The sequence below is a fragment of the Halichoeres trimaculatus genome, unplaced genomic scaffold (assembly GCF_033239565.1).
Source record: "Halichoeres trimaculatus isolate MK-OKI-2021-1 unplaced genomic scaffold, fHalTri1.1 fHalTri1_scaffold_5, whole genome shotgun sequence".
In the NCBI taxonomy this organism is placed as follows: Eukaryota; Metazoa; Chordata; class Actinopteri; order Labriformes; family Labridae; genus Halichoeres; species Halichoeres trimaculatus.
The window spans coordinates 37304233-37319840 of NW_027437183.1; the positions used below are offsets into that span (position 1 = coordinate 37304233).

General features: G+C 44.9%; 1 protein-coding gene across 2 annotated transcripts; it reads left to right on the top strand.

The window, feature by feature from the left end:
- The first annotated feature begins 232 nt into the window (after positions 1-232).
- On the top strand, positions 233-14879 carry pias2 (protein inhibitor of activated STAT, 2). 2 transcript variants are annotated; one of them, XM_074671063.1, is made up of 14 exons: positions 233-335; positions 1090-1271; positions 2584-2671; positions 2747-2797; positions 3598-3688; positions 3761-3895; positions 3983-4088; positions 5338-5411; positions 6552-6712; positions 10036-10169; positions 10311-10500; positions 10585-10721; positions 10801-10838; positions 12604-14879. In XM_074671063.1, the coding sequence occupies exons 1-14, from the start codon at positions 295-297 to the stop codon at positions 12817-12819; spliced, it is 1644 nt and encodes a 547-aa protein (XP_074527164.1). In that variant the 5' UTR covers positions 233-294; the 3' UTR covers positions 12820-14879. The 2 variants fall into 2 exon arrangements, with proteins under 2 accessions (XP_074527164.1, XP_074527165.1); XM_074671064.1 differs by lacking the exon at positions 233-335 and adding an exon at positions 349-523.
- Positions 14880-15608: the final 729 nt, after the last annotated feature.

Below are 15608 nucleotides of genomic sequence, written 5' to 3' on the forward strand. Positions count from 1 at the left end.
AACAATATGTTGAAATGCTGAGTCAGCATTTCAACATAAAAAGGCGAAACGGGAGAGCATTAGGGGCTCGTGGCTTCGCCACGAGCCCCTCTCCTGCATAGCTTGCTATGCAGGAGAGGGGCTCGTTCGAAGCCCGAGCCCCTAATAAATTTTTTTGACACAGAAGAACATATGCTGTGAATGCATTACTGCATTCACAGCAACAAACCCATTCAACTGGAACCCCGTCTAGCTGTGCATAGATCACGTGATCTGAGGCAGCCGAGTGACCCGGATGTACTGTTCCTGGGCGGGATGATCGGAACACCAAGATGGCGGACAGAGAGGAGTTTAAGGTAGGAGGAATAAAAACAGATGTCAGACTGGCTTTAGCCACCGCGTAGACTGAAAGAGACACCTGTTAGAGAACAAACCGAAGAACTTGTGTATGTTAATGACCACAAAGCTCAGCCAGACATCTGCAGAACACAGGCTGAGAGTTTACTGGCGTTTGTTAGCTTCAGCGGCTAACAGCTAACAACAGGTCTGTGTCTGTCACTGACGGTCTGTGTTTCTGACATTAAATTAAAATAAGACTGCTTCTTCTAACACTTCACTGACATTCGTTTTGATTTAGAATGTTAGTGGGGTTCGCGTACCTCACAGCATCTGTGAGAGGCAGTAGACTTTATCAGCAGACAGAAGTTATTGCTCTGATATCACAACAACACTGTAAACACAGAGACCAGAGGAGGAGGAAGCAGAGTGAGAGAAGCTCCGAGAGCAGGTTCAGCCCGTCAGTCAGTGAGGGAGTGAGTGGTGTTCAGTGATGGGGACGTTTCGTCAAGTGTTCTCCTGGAAGATGATTTTTAGGGTCCTGCTTCTTCTCAGTCTGGCTGTCAGTTTGTGTTTATACAAACTGTTGGTGTAGGCAGTGCTTCCTGGCTGTTTGTTCCTGTTGGTATGATATGAGACCAGGTTTTTCTCTGAGCCTTAGGTGTCTGTGCTGAGAAGGCTCTGCAGGGGGTCCAGAGTCCCAGCTGTATGACAGTAAGCACATGAACCCTGTCCCCCTCTTTTCTGACCTCTGACCTCTGCTTTTGTGTACAGGAGTCAGCCGTGTAACTCTGCAGCCAGTGGACCCACGAAACAACCCCCCCGGTGCTACAGCAGACCCAGCATGAATCTCCAGCAGCCCACTCCCCTCATCCCCCCTGTCCACCCGGATGTGCAGATGAAGCCCCTCCCCTTCTATGATGTACTGGACGTCCTCATCAAGCCTTCCAGTCTGGGTCTGTGATGCTCTCTGTTTCTGCTGGTGTATATGTGGCTTAGACATGGACATGAGCCATGGAAAAAACAGAACCTGACATTATCACATCATGTTCTCCAAACCAAGACTCTTCATTAGTAGAGCTGTCAGGCAATTAAAAAAAATTAATCTAATTAATTACAGGATTTGTAATTAATTAATCTAATTAATCACATTTTAATCTCATATCTGCTTAAGGTCCCAAAATAAAGAATTTGAATTCCAGGACATTAAAATTACATTAAAAGACATTAAAAAACATTTAGAAATAAGGTGGGAATATATACAACACAATTTGAGGTACCCTGAGGCATAAGGAACACATTAAAAAGTGTTATGGTTCTATCTTTACAAAATCTACACAGTCCTGCACCTAAGATAAGCTGATTTGATTTTTAGGACGGTTTTTGCTTCTGTCACATTTTTACTCGATGTGGACTCAATTTTCAGTGCAATATGAACTTCTATACTTCTATGAGGTCAGGAGAACCAGGGCTAAAGGCTAAAAACTGTGAGGAACTATGTACAAAACACTTTTTTCAAGTCTTGGATCAAAGAAAAGTGAAGTATTTTCAGTTTTACATGCTCTGAACACACAAACTGTTGCTCATTGGTGCAGAGCAGCCCCAAGCTGAAACATGACACCAGGAAGATGGAAGGAAATTTCCAAAGAATTCTTTAGATTTAAATACAGGACAAATATGGACCATTCAGGGCTTGTTTGATGCAGTAAAAAGTGTAGAATTATCAGTTTTTTACAGAATTGAGCTAGAGCAAACGGTTGATTTTCCACAGATTTTCAAAAAGGACGTGTGAATAAACGAGATGTGGACGGCAGTCCCCCAAAAATCACTCTCGCTTCCCCCCCGGTTTAAAGCATGTTGCTGACGTCATGTGTGGTACATTCAGAGACCTTTGACGAGAGCACCACTTTTTCCTAACGGTTTGTAAATGCCATACATTTGAAAACAAGTGTGTCTTTGAACGCCCCGCGCGTGTGGATCCAGAACAATCTGCGTTATTTTTTATAACACGTTAATTTGCGGTGTGATTAATTAATCTAATTAACGCATTAAAATGACAGCCCTATTCATTAGTGTTCCTACACATTTCATTGGATTTAACAGCAGAACCAAAAAATGAACTTGTAGAGTTAGTTATGTACGAGTTTGTGTGTGTGTCAGAGGAATGGTGTTCCCAAACCAATACTGGACCCAGATATTTGTCAGTTAGTGCTCTGTATAATTGTCTTATGTCACTCTCAGCATGTGTGTTGTCGTGTTTTTTTTCAGGAGCGAGCACTGCACAAAGATACCACCAAGAAAAATACTTCATCTTTGCCTTGACGCCACAGCAAGTTCGAGAAGTCTGCATATCCAGGTAAGACTGGTTGGTCTCAGGCAAAGCACCTGTGTCTGTACTGATGGGGGAAATAAAAGAGGTTTCTGTTTACAGAGACTTCCTCCCAGGAGGCAGGAGGGACTACATGGTCCAGATCCAGCTCAGGTGAGTTTTCTGACCTGCTGAAAAGATAACAACCTGAAGAAGTTAAAACAAAGCTTTAAGTTCACACACAGGTATTTCTTCCTGTGTTTAAAGGGGCTGTGAGGAGTTCTAAGTGAACTCGAAAAAGTCTCCCTTCTAGATATATACCTGATGGTAATCCTCACTTTAACATGAGATTATCAGCACCAATATTAAAGGTCTAAGTCTCTATGAACACACCAAGCCAGCTGATAAAGTTTAGTGGTGAGAAGAGAGATATGTGTTTATCTCTACTGAAAATGATTTCTGTGATTAATTTTGTAGTGATGGTGGACACTGGAGCCTAACTGTTAGAAAAAGGACAGAAGAGCTGAAGAAAGAGAAACAGGAGAGAGATTTAAAAAATGTATAGACCGCTACTTAACTACATAAGAACTGACAGTGTTTACTTGTTGTCACATTAGTGTACAGATACGTTGAAGCACCGGCCTGCCGATAGCGCTACATAGAGCCATCTACTGCAATGTGTTTGCTTAATGTCACGTTTCAAATGGTAGGGCTATGTAACTGTACTGATAAATACCTTACCTTGAAGTGTGATCTGATCTCCATTTAATTCCAAAAAAACGCACGCCTCACTAAACGTAATTTATGACAGTGTGTGGGAGACTCGGGGCAAGAAGGTGGCAAGGCAGTCCAATTAAAATAGATCTTCCTCATAGTGTCCTGTCATGTTTTCAAAATCATCTGGTAAGGCATTTATAAGGTTTGATGGGATGATTCCTCTAAGGTTTTGAACAGCCTGTCTCTGTGTTGTCCAGGTTCTGTTTGTCAGAAACCAGCTGCCCTCAGGAGGACAACTACCCCAACAGTCTGTGTATAAAGGTCAATGGGAAGCTGTTTCCTTTACCAGTAAGTTCTTCAGTCCTCATGTCAAACACATGTCGAATGGCACAGACACTGATGGAGCTGTCACTCCCACAGGGTTACGCACCTCCACCTAAAAACGGCGTGGAGCAGAAGAGACCGGGTCGGCCTCTGAACATCACCTCGCTGGTCAGACTCTCCTCCGCCGTGCCAAACCAGATCTCAGTCACATGGGCTCCAGAGATCGGGAAAGTAAGGGCGAGTGTTTGATGAAATCCTTCTGTTTCCTCATGACGTCGCCCCTTCAGACTGAATTAGTGAGCTGTTCCATCTTTTCAGACCTACTCCATGTCAGTGTACCTGGTGAGGCAGCTGACGTCTCCTCTGCTCCTCCAGAGGCTGAGGATGAAGGGCATTAGGAACCCAGACCACTCCAGGGCTCTCAGTAAGTACACATACTCAGTGACCACACACAATGTTTCTCTGGGTGTGGATGTAATGACTGAATCACAGACTGTAGATTTGAGTAGAAATAACTGCTGTTTTCAGAAAGTGTTTAGAGGTCCTGCACAGAAGTCCTATTTACCACAGCAGGTGAGCTCACCTGGAGTACAAACTGGAGACTGTCCTTCATCTCAGAGGAAGTCCTCAGTGAATGGTGTCATATTTATCCTTTTACTCCTGATTCAACTTGAGACTGAGTTTTTCATGTGATCCCTTTAATTGTTTCAGAGACTCAACAGAAGACTTTAAGGAATGAGAATGTCTATTACAAAGATTCTCTTCAGCACTCAGCACATGTGAACAAAACTGTACCAAAGGCATCAACAAAAAGCTTCACAGAGAAAAGATGCACAGACCATGTAACAAACAAGTGTTGGCCATGAACTGAATAATTAATGGATACAGTCTGTACAATTTCATCTCTCAGTTCCTAAAACAGATTTTTGAAGCAAATCAGCTAGGACAGCCATATTGGAAGTGGCACAGGCTTTGAGTCTCCAGGCTAACAGCTATAGGGTGCCCTTCAGTCACATGAGCTGAGCTGTGCCTCTAATTTGGCAAACTAGGGATCGTAATATCCTCTTCTCCAGGGCTATTCAGTTAAAAATTTGGTTTGGTCAGATTTTCAGACAAAGATCATTAGCTGGGCTGCGCATTATTAGCAGCTAAGTTTAGCTGTTGTGGTCCTCTCCTGAAATGTGAAAGTCCTCTTAATGTAGTACAGCTCCGGTTGTAAGGCTCAGTCAAACTCTGAATTTTTAGCCGCCTCCTCATGAGATCCCACCGGGAAAATTTGTCTGAGACGTGCCATGTTTATCAGTGTGGTGTCCACGGAAATTATAATCTTTCAGTACTCACTCATTAGAGAGTTGGTTGTCAGACTTGGTGATAAAATAGATAAATACTTTTCAATCCATGCAGAATAAAAACTGATTTTCCTTGCTGGTTTTGGTTTTGGGGTTGAAGGTGACGTGCTGTTTTCACCTGTGTTGGCAGCTGCTTTCAGGCCGCATGTGGCCCGTCCACTTGAAAGTGGGCTGACGTGAGTGATAACAGGTTACTAAGATTAGAGAGGTCCCTGTGGTGTCTGTGCTCTGTGGTGCAGGTGTATGAAGGTGTGCTGATGTTTCTTTTCCTGTGTTTTTCATCAGAAAAGTCTGTAATCTTTGCTCTGCTCTCTGTGTTTACAGTCAAAGAGAAGCTGACAGCAGATCCAGACAGTGAGATCGCCACAACCAGCCTCAGAGTCTCCCTCATGTGTCCGGTAAGAGAACTGCAGTGTAGTTTGTGATGTTTGTGACTGTCTGATTCATAGACTGTATATAGAGTGGACAGCATCCGCCATTTATCATTGTATGGTTTTGAAGCCAAAATACCGCCGTCTCAGGCGCCACCATTGTAGCAGTTTGCAGCCAGAGTCTGCGCAGTTGAGACGATGAGGGATTCTGGGAGAATCTGAGTGGAGCTGAGTCACAAAAATAATAATAATAATTATTTTTTGTTTCAAGGGTCTAATCACTTCTTGACTCTACCTCCCGACATATTTTACAAACCCCGAAAAAAATACACGAGAACAGCAGCTGTCAGTCATCGTTAAACGTCATGTTAAGCCTCGTTTTTTAATCTTGAATAACTAATGAAAATGAAGCTTTTCAGAAGAAAAGAGGACCTTAATACAAGACAGCCAAATGATATCTTCAAATCACCACAACAATCAGACGTGAGAAACGTTTCTACGAGGTGTAATAATTTTTTAAAGTTTGACCACAGCCCATCTGGAATGGCTGGAGAGCCAGATTTTTTAACCTATACTGCAGCCAGCCACCAGGGGGAGCAGTTTTTGTGGGGACCTCACTTCGAGCCGAGCAAGCGGACGTCCATTTTTTTACAGTCTATGGTGTGATTGTATAGCATTTTCAGTCCAGTCAAAGTGTTTTACAAAGTTAGACACATTCATCCATTCACACCATGTTCTCACACTGACTGGTGACAGAGCTCTGACCACCGTTCAGGGCTCAGTGTCATGCTCAAAGGCACCCCTACATGTGGAACCCCAACCTTCTGAATGTGAGATTACCCACTGTGCTACTAAACCACAGTCACACTATTGTTGATTCTTTTCATAATGGCCACTGGGGGGCACCAGAGCCTAATAATAAACATCATCAGAGGACTGGAGAGTGGGAGCATCCAGCGCACAGCTCTTTGTCTGAGATAAATGACCTCACAAACAAGTCCAGATTGATATTTCACTTTCGCTAAGTGTGAGCCTTCATCACTAAGAGACTGACTGACTAAGTGTGGGTGTGTGTGTGTGTGTGTGTGTGTGTGTGTGTGTGTGTGTGTGTGTGTGTGTGTGTGTGTGTGTGTGTGTGTGTGTATGTGTGTATGTTTTGTCCTGCAGCTGGGTAAGATGAGGCTCACAGTGCCGTGCCGGGCGGTCACCTGCTCCCACCTGCAGTGCTTTGACGCTGCACTCTACCTGCAGATGAACGAGAAGAAGCCCACCTGGATCTGTCCTGTGTGTGACAAGAAGGCGGCGTACGAGAGCCTCATCATCGACGGGTCAGTTTCAAACTCAGACATGACTGAGATGATGAACCCTAAAACTGTGTTTCTGAGAAACCGATCCATTCTTATTGAACTGATGTCAACCTGACAGTCGTAAAGTGCAGGGACAACAGAGGAATGCAGGGCTTGAAGACCTCAGGCATAGTGCCGGAAATCCGGTGTAGACAAACCTGCCAGATTGTGAAATCCTGCAAGTCGGTCTGGCTGCCCTCCGTTGATTTCACTCGATCGAGTTCCGACTGAACCAGTCAGGAAAGAGAGGCGGGAGCTGCAGAGAGCAGCTCCCGCCTCTCTTTCACAAACAAGCAGCAGCGGCCCAAATCCGCTACGTCATACCGTGGCTTGATGCGTATTGGTCTATGATGAGTGTGACTGGCAGAACGATCGTCCAATATGGCACTGTCCGTCTAATTTGTCAGATAAATATGCTTCGTGAAGAGAGTAATTAATGACGGAGGCGGAGAGCAGAAGCGGAGTAGCAACCCCTTATAATGAAGCAGTGATATTGAGAGATGTTTTTGGACAACAAAGAAGCTTGGCTTCAGAGAGCAAGTTTACCACGTAATCGGGATACCCGCTCGAAAACTGCGCCGCCAGCGAGTCTGTAATCACGCAATCGGGCGCGCATGGATGTATTTTTCATCCATGCGAATTTCAGTAAAACCGTCACTCCTACTAGCGACTTCGGCGGGTTGAATTATTTAATTGTAGTTTTCTGAAACGGCATCTGAAATACTAAACCCATTGCAGTATGAGACTACGACACCACAACTCCCACGAGCACCGCCTGCACACAGTGTTTGCTCACTGGTCCCTTCGCAAAGTCTTCTACTGAGAGGCGCCCCAGACGCGCTGGTCTTCAGCCTTCGTCTCGGACACTGTGACAGCTCCCGGTGTTTAGCGCCTGATAACGTGTTTTAAAACTTCCTCGCGTCTTATTTGCTCTCTATGGTAAACGGATTCCGGGATTTAAGTCACAATCTAGCGCCAAATATTCCGTAACTTGTTAAAAGTGAGGACATTTATCAGACGGAGCTCATTTAAGCTCACAGTGCACCGTTCTCACCAGCAACACTCACCTTGAGCAGGGGAGGAGGAGAAGACAGGAGGACACGTAGAGAAGTGAAACTGATCATAGATATGAGAAGCCGTAGGAACAGTATTTAAACCTCCTAATAAACAAACATTTTAAAAGTTATATGTAAAAAGTTCACTCTGGAAATACTGTAAACAAACCAAATCATTCTAAATAAATGAAACTTATGGTCCAGTGTGACTTATGTAAGCCTACGTTATTTTCGTCTTCATGACGCATTTTTTTGACTGATACGACCTCAAAAAATGTATGATAGTACTACGAAGTGACTTGTAGTCCAGAAAGTATGGTACTAGTTTATTAGTGAAAAATTGCTGTTGTAAATAAATATTAAAGTAGACAGTGTTTCTAGAAAGCTTTTTCAGTTTAGTTTTTATTTTTTCAATTAATCTTCAACCTTCACAACTTTCATTGAATGCAATATTATGCTCCTCCTTTAATTACTTTGTTTCAATAGTCTGCATATTTTCATATTTAAGGAGCACAACCATTTCAAGCTGAATACCTGATTTAGGTAGTCTTTATTTGAGTGTGCACAGGGGTCATTTATATTTAAAAAGGTTTTAAATCTATTTCAGGTAAACTTTAGCATTTCATCATCCGCCTTGATCATATCAAACATAATTATCCAACAACAAAATTGTGGACCCTACCAGAAGCGATGGCCACAGGTACTTATGCTGTATCGCTGACTGACCGTTTGTGTGAACAAAAAAATTAGTGTTACTGTGTTAAATGTTGTTTTTATTATTATTATTATTATTATTATTATTATTATTATTATTATTATTATTATTATTAATAATAAAAACAATATTAAACGCAGTAAATACCCCCCCCCCGCTTTCAGGCACAGGATTTTTTCCTGCTTCAAGCCCTGGGAATGTAACCAAACAGTGGTGTGTGGTCAGAGGAGGCAGGGGAGGCAGTGCCTCCCCTAGGCTAACAAGAAAAAAAAAAAATATATATTTTTTTTTTTATAGAAAATGTTTTTTTTCCAGTTGTTCGTCTACAATTTGTCATAATTAAAAAATAAAAAAAGGAAATTTCTGATTTGTCAATAAGAGGGAGGCTAACAGAGGGGACAGACAGCGTCTCGGGCTGGCTTCATGCTTGTAATGTGCGTCGGAGGCAGAGACTCTGAGAGGGAGAGAGAGAGACTGTTTACTTGAAATCACAACGTTTTGCAGGTTCGCGCATGCGTACTAAGGTCTAACGCTGATTAACGTGGGCATCGATGAGGCACAGCGCTTCTCTGCCTCTGCAGGTTGTAATACCCCACCCTCTTTGAGGTCTCGCGATAGTTTGTTAGTGCAGACGTTTAATAGAGTATACCGAAAGTGCCTGGCCTGTGTTCTTGTGTTGTTGAGATACGGGTTATTTTTGTTCATATTTTGCTCTTTCTCCTGTGATGTAAATCCTGTAGAAATGCAGGTGAACATATGTTTTGGGTTTTAATTGGCATTTCGTCTTGTTGACTCCGGGACTTCAGTCTGTCTCCGAACCGTAGATGGGAAAGCTGAGTAACATTTATTTGCTTGCTGGTAACCGGTGTCTAGGAGTCCGGGCCAAAGTGAGGGAAAAGACTAAAGAGGAGGAAAAAAAGGTGCTCCTTGTGCACAACCGCACATTTATTGAGGAAACAAAGACCAAAATAATGTACTCCTGCCCCACACACACCATATTCACTCAGACCGTCTCTCACACACACACACACACACAAAAACACACGCGCGCACACACACACACTGTTCTACCGATGACCGTGTAGAATTCCAGTGACGTTTATCTTTTTTGATCACACTTTTTTCGCATACTGTCTTTTCAGTTTCAACTTTCGGTCACTTTTTTGGCGTGGAGGGGAGCATCTGGGGGGGAGGGGCTGGGTGTGTGATTTGCATATTATTTGCATTAGATTAATAATTAAATCTGCTCATCTTTAAAGTTTTGAACCAAGAACTTCAGAATTGTAATCCAGTTGCTAAATTTGTTCATCCTGTGGCAGTTGCATGTGATCTTTGGATGCTGAGGGTGTTTGTTCATTTGTTGTGTTCATGCATGTTAACATTGACATGAGAGGTTAAAATCTCTAAAGACTGATGGTCCTGAGAGCCTGTAAGAAGCTCAGTAGCACAGAGACAGGTCCACAGAGCTGGTCAGTGTTGACTCAGGGAGCTGGTCTGTTGCTGTGAAGGGGTTCATTGTTATTATTTTACTTCAGTTTGTTCCTGGAGATCCTGAACGACTGCTCGGACGTAGACGAAATAAAGTTCCAGGAGGACGGGACCTGGTGCCCCATGAGACCAAAGAAAGAGGCTGTGAAGGTGTCCTCTCAGTCCATCCCAAAAATAGAGAGTGAGTCAATCATTTGTCTCTCATACCTGCTGAGGAGTCGGCAGGTGTCGGTGGAGGCAGATTCTCCCTCCTTCAGTCAGGTGCTGACTGGGTATGGACAGGGCTAAGATCCAGCTCAGTGTTTTATCTTTTCTCTCTCAGCGTCTCCTCCTGTGCGTCAGTCCTCCATTGCCCCTCCTTCTGCTGAGCCCAGCTCCGCCAAGAAGGCTGACGTGATCGACCTGACCCTGGAGAGCTCGGACGATGACGACGATGAAGAGGGGGCTGACCCCCCGCTGAAGAAGCAGCGCTGCGTTTACATCTCCAAAACCGAAGAGATGCCCTCCAAGGGGTGAGTGGTCTTCACACACGATAGTGTACAGTCCCAGTGCTTTCAGAGACACCTTTCAGAACAGGGTTTGCTGTGTCCCTTCAGCGTGCTGACCTATCAGCCCACCGTGCGGGTCCCAAACGTCCAGGCTCTGGACCCATCCTACCTGACATCCACTCTTGCTGACTATGCAGTCCCCTTCCACCCATCCACATTGGCCACCATCCCAACAGACATGCAGAGTAAGTAAGGACGGAAAACAATGTCTGTGCGTCACAGTGTGGAGCTGTTATAACCTGCTTCCATGTCTTCTGTCTGCAGGTCTGGATTTGTTCTCCTTAATTCAAGCAGATCCCCAGGTAAGACTGTGAGGCCTAAACCTCAGCATGTTTAATCAGGTGTCCTCAGACTGAAGCAGGGGTACCAACAGCTAACAGCCTCCAGCTGTACTTTTATGGTACAGCCACACCAAACCCGGATTTGCGGCGTGGTTAGACACAAGGTCAATGCAAAGACGCGTTTAGATGCTGATTCACCTCGGCCGGCACGTTTGGGGCGTTAGACGCGGTGTGTTTAGGGCGTTTGGAGTGTTCGCGGGTTTGGGCAGCAGATGCAAATTCGCGTGGGGCTGTGCCGAGGCATTCAATCAGCGATGACATTCCCCCACAATGTCATTGATTTGATGACGTTGGGGGGGAACCGCCACCTGCTCCGGCTCAAACTCCGCCGGAAGATGGAGGAGAAAACAATCTGTGCGGTGTGTCATCCAGAGTTATACGATACGACGTGTGTACTCTACAGAGACCAGAAAAAAAGGAGCAGGCTTGGGTGAAAGTCGCTGAGGAGACAGGTTTCGAAGGTAAGTTCTGTAAACATTCGTTCCCAGCTGGATTTGCCTGCAAGGGTCATCACTGAGTCCGACTGTGTTTTCAGAGCAGAGGACTGAGCCATCAAAGCATCTAAAAGTAACCCTGAACTCTTAGTAAGAATATTGTTAGTTTTTCTGAACTAATGGGATGTTTTACAGACCCTGGTTTTATTTTAATCTTAGAAATAAAACTCAGCCCAGCTCCCAGCTGTGATACTCACTGTTACTGATACAGACCCTTAAAACACTCAACTGTCCGTCTGTCAGTCTGTGTGAGTGAGTCTGTGTCAGTCTGTTTCTGTCTGTCTGTTTAAAGGTGTCTGTGTTTGTTTGTCTGTGTATGTTGGCTCTGTATTCAGAAGCTCTTATGCCACGACCGCACCGCACGCGAACTTACAAATTTGAACGAGCGTCACGCCTGTAACACGCCACGTGAACGCGGAAGTCTGGACGCTGGACTATTTTGACAAGCTGAGGGGCTGACGCGCGTCACTGTGCTGGCAAAGTAGAGAGCCCGTTCATATAAAGACCGAAAGCCCAAAAGAGCATCTGAAAAACAATGAGCTGTGGGTTCAAAAGCATAACAGGAGAGTGTGTGAAAGCTTTGGAGATCACAATCAAGGCCTGCTGCCTCTCCCTGGTAATCCATTTCCACTGGCCCTGCCTGGCTGTTCCCTGTGACCTCATCCTTGAACCCCCGACCCATGTTCCCGGAGGTCTCCCTGGGGATAATGAAGGGGTGGAGGAAAGAGAGGAGCACAGAGAACTTCCATCTTTTCCCTGGCTCTGCCCCTGCCCCGCTCTTTCCTCCTCTCTATCAGGCTCAAAACTCCACTGAGGAAAACACAGTCGGACTCAGTGATGACCCGTGCAGGCAAATCCAGCTGGGAACGAATATGTACAGAACTTACCTTTAAAACCTGTCTCCTCAGAGACTTTCAACCAAACCTGCTCCTTTTTCCCGGTCTCTGTAGAGTACACACGTCGTATCATAAAACTCTGGATAATGACACACCGCACAGATTATTTTCTCCTCCATCTTCAAGTGGGGTTGGAGTCTGAGCAGGTGGTTTCCTTTTTTTTTGTCTGTAGCTGTTTGTAGCTCAGGGTGGTTCTGGTTAGTCAAGGTTAGTTTACCCAAACCTAATCCAGGATCTTAGAGTCCGTTTGTTAGCAGCCAGCCCCCGCTCCAGCTGTCTGTAGGGTGTTATGGCGTTCTTGTTCTGATCCTGGTCCTGGTCTTGTCTTCTCCTCAGCACTACCGGCCTCAGATGTTCCTGGACAATCTGACGGGCAGCATGCAGAGTGCAGCCAGCACCAGCTCAGCCCTGGTCTCCTCCTCCAGTGGACACTATGAGTCCAGCTCCCACGCTGCCTCCTCCCTGCACGAGACCCGGGTCATCACTGGGGGAGGAGGACCAGCAGGGGGCGGGACTGAAGGCAGTCATTCAGACATTATTTCGCTGGACTAAAACATTGCTCACTGGACCCCTCTGGACAGACTTCTGAGGGCTCTGTTAGTTCAGATTTGACCTGCAGGATGGGTGGAGGCTCTCAGATCAGACTACAGGAGCCCGGCTGTGGGCCACGTGGTCCCTCTGTCCTCTCTGCTGTGACGGGAGGAGGAACGGTTCAATGGGTTAGAGACTGGACAGGACTCTCATCTGTTCCTCTGCTGTAAAAAGCTCCACCAAGTCTCTGCTGGTCCTCAGGAGACCTCATCTGTCAAAACTGCAGAGACTCACTGCTGTGGGCCTCTGTCACCAAGGACGCTGTGCAGGAGGACAGACTTTCACCTCTGCAGGGCTATTTGTCAGGAGATGAACTCCTCTAAACCTTTTTTATCCTGGGGTTACATTTTTAAAACATTGAACTTTCTTTTTTATAATGTGGTGTGCTCTCACCTGCAGCTGACGACGAGGAAATGAAGAGCTGATGACCAGCAGGCAGAGCTGGACCTCATTGGTCCCCGGCTGGACAGAGTCTGATATGCAGTCACATCATTGGATGGTTCAGAAGCTGGACTTACCTTCTCGGTCCTTCTTTGTCTGTGAGACTGTGTAGGTCTCTGAGCTCCTGTCACTCTGCAGCATTCATCTGTCCATCCTCTGTTGCTGGGTCAGAACTCTACAGACAGCAGGTCCTGGGCTCAGTGGGTCTCAGCCTCTGGTTGGCTCTGTTAGCTGTCCGTTACTCCTCACTGTTACCGGGCAGAGTTTGTTTGATGCCAGCCTCTCATGTTCCTGTGTCATGTAGTCAGAGCAATAATGTTTCAGCCAGTGTGGTTTCAGATGAAGCTGTAAATGTCTTTCAAATACTCAGCCATGATCCCAGAATCCTCCTCTGTGATTGGCTGATCCATCAAACTGCTGACAGGCTAGATAGAAGGCCAAGAAGTCACCATGTTCTCCTATTTCAGAGACATGTTCTGGTTCGTAAATATATATATAGAGATATATACACAAAGCGTTAGTATGGGTCTGCAGACCACTCGCAAACTTCCTCTGACACATTTGACCAGCAGGGGGTGCTCCTCTGGATCCTGAGATTATGTGACTGATGGAGACCTTCACCTTTAGTTTCATTCATGCTGCCAAACACCTGACCTTCCACCAGTATCTGTGACCTTTGACCTCGCTGCTCTGGGCCCAGAGGAGCATAATGAGAGGCTATTATGATGATGATGATGATGCTCAATGCTCAGTCTCACAGTTATAGGAAACAACACACAGGGCAGCTATTTTCACATCTGTTCTTTCACTCTGTGAATGTGTGTGTGTGTGTTTGTGTGTGTCCATCAGAGCTCCATCTCAGGGACACACACACTCTACTGAGTCTGGTGGACACAGCACACACACACACACACACACACACACACACACACACACACACACACACACACACACACAGGTTAGGTGTGTGTTTGATGCAGACAGGTGTTTCCAGCTCCTGGTGGATCTTGTTTTTGGGGACTCCTGAGTTTCTTTGGGCAGGTTTTCAGTTTTCAGTCTCCTCTGGATTCTCTCTCATCATGTTTTTAAAACAAGCCCAAATTACAGATGGGCCACAGACGGCTGTTGGTTGTTTCTCAGCAGAGTTTTTATGACCAGTAACAAAAACCATTTTCACCCTTGAGTCAGTTCATCTGAAGTTTCTGTTTTGCACCGTCTGTTAGCTGCTGACCAGAGGGATCAATGACATGATCAGCCTTATGTTGAGTTCACAGACGTTCTTTAAGTCTCTGATCTAGACCGGCGACCAGGGTCAGACACCTCTTCATCTGTATCCTGGAGACTGAGTTCTGAAAACCTGACCAGTTCAACCAGAACCGCCTGCAGAACAGAATCCTGGACAGGTGGAAGTAAAACCATGTTTTTATGTCTCGGTGTTTGTTTTTTTTCACACTAACACACACACACAGATAACATGGCACTGTGTGGAACCAATGGAGTGTGTGTTTCTCTTTCTGTAAACTTTCAGCCGTGGCTCCATGTCTGTTTTTTATCATTAAATCTTTTCCTTTCTTATTCTACTTGAACCTGTCTCTCTCTGAAGTACTTCATAGATACACTCTTTCAGAAAATGAAGGGGATGACAATGATGATGATGATGATGATGATGTGTGAACTTGTCCCTAAGTGTTGACTGAAGGCTGACCAAACATCAGTTGTGAATCAAGCAACTGAACGATCTGTGAAAAACACCCCACAACCACTAACAGGAAGGGGAAGTAGACGTTTCAGACATGTCTAAACAGTGTGCCCAGTATAACCCGTCAGGCACCTAACCGCTTTATTTATAACGTATAACATTTAACATCCATATAACGGTCAATAGCTGTCTATAACAGTTCATTAACATCTATAACAGTCCAATAACAGCCAATAGCAGTCTATAACAGTCCATAAACATTTTTAACTGTCTATAACCATCCATATAACAGTCAATAACGGTCAATTAACATTGTTTTTTACAGTCTATAACAGTCCATATAACAGCCAATAACAAGCTATATAACAGTCTTTAACAGCCAATTACAGTCCATAACAGTCCTTAAAAATCTGTAAAAGTCCATATTAGTCCATATAACAGTGTATAAACATCTGTAACAATCTATATCAATCCATATAACAACCAATAACAGTCAATATTATAGGTTATGACGGTTTAGAACAGTCTATAATAGTCTATAAAGCAGCCAATAACTATGTGGACAGTCTATGAGAGTCCGAGTCGACGACAGTAAATCAACACTTCTATT

Coding starts and splice junctions, on each gene's coding strand:
- pias2 (XM_074671063.1), top strand. CDS start 295: ATGATCGGAACACCAAGATGGCGGACAGAGAGGAGTTTAAG. Junction 336..1,089: donor CGGACAGAGAGGAGTTTAAG/GTAGGAGGAATA, acceptor TTTTGTGTACAG/GAGTCAGCCGTGTAACTCTG. Junction 10,501..10,584: donor GAAGAGATGCCCTCCAAGGG/GTGAGTGGTCTT, acceptor GTGTCCCTTCAG/CGTGCTGACCTATCAGCCCA.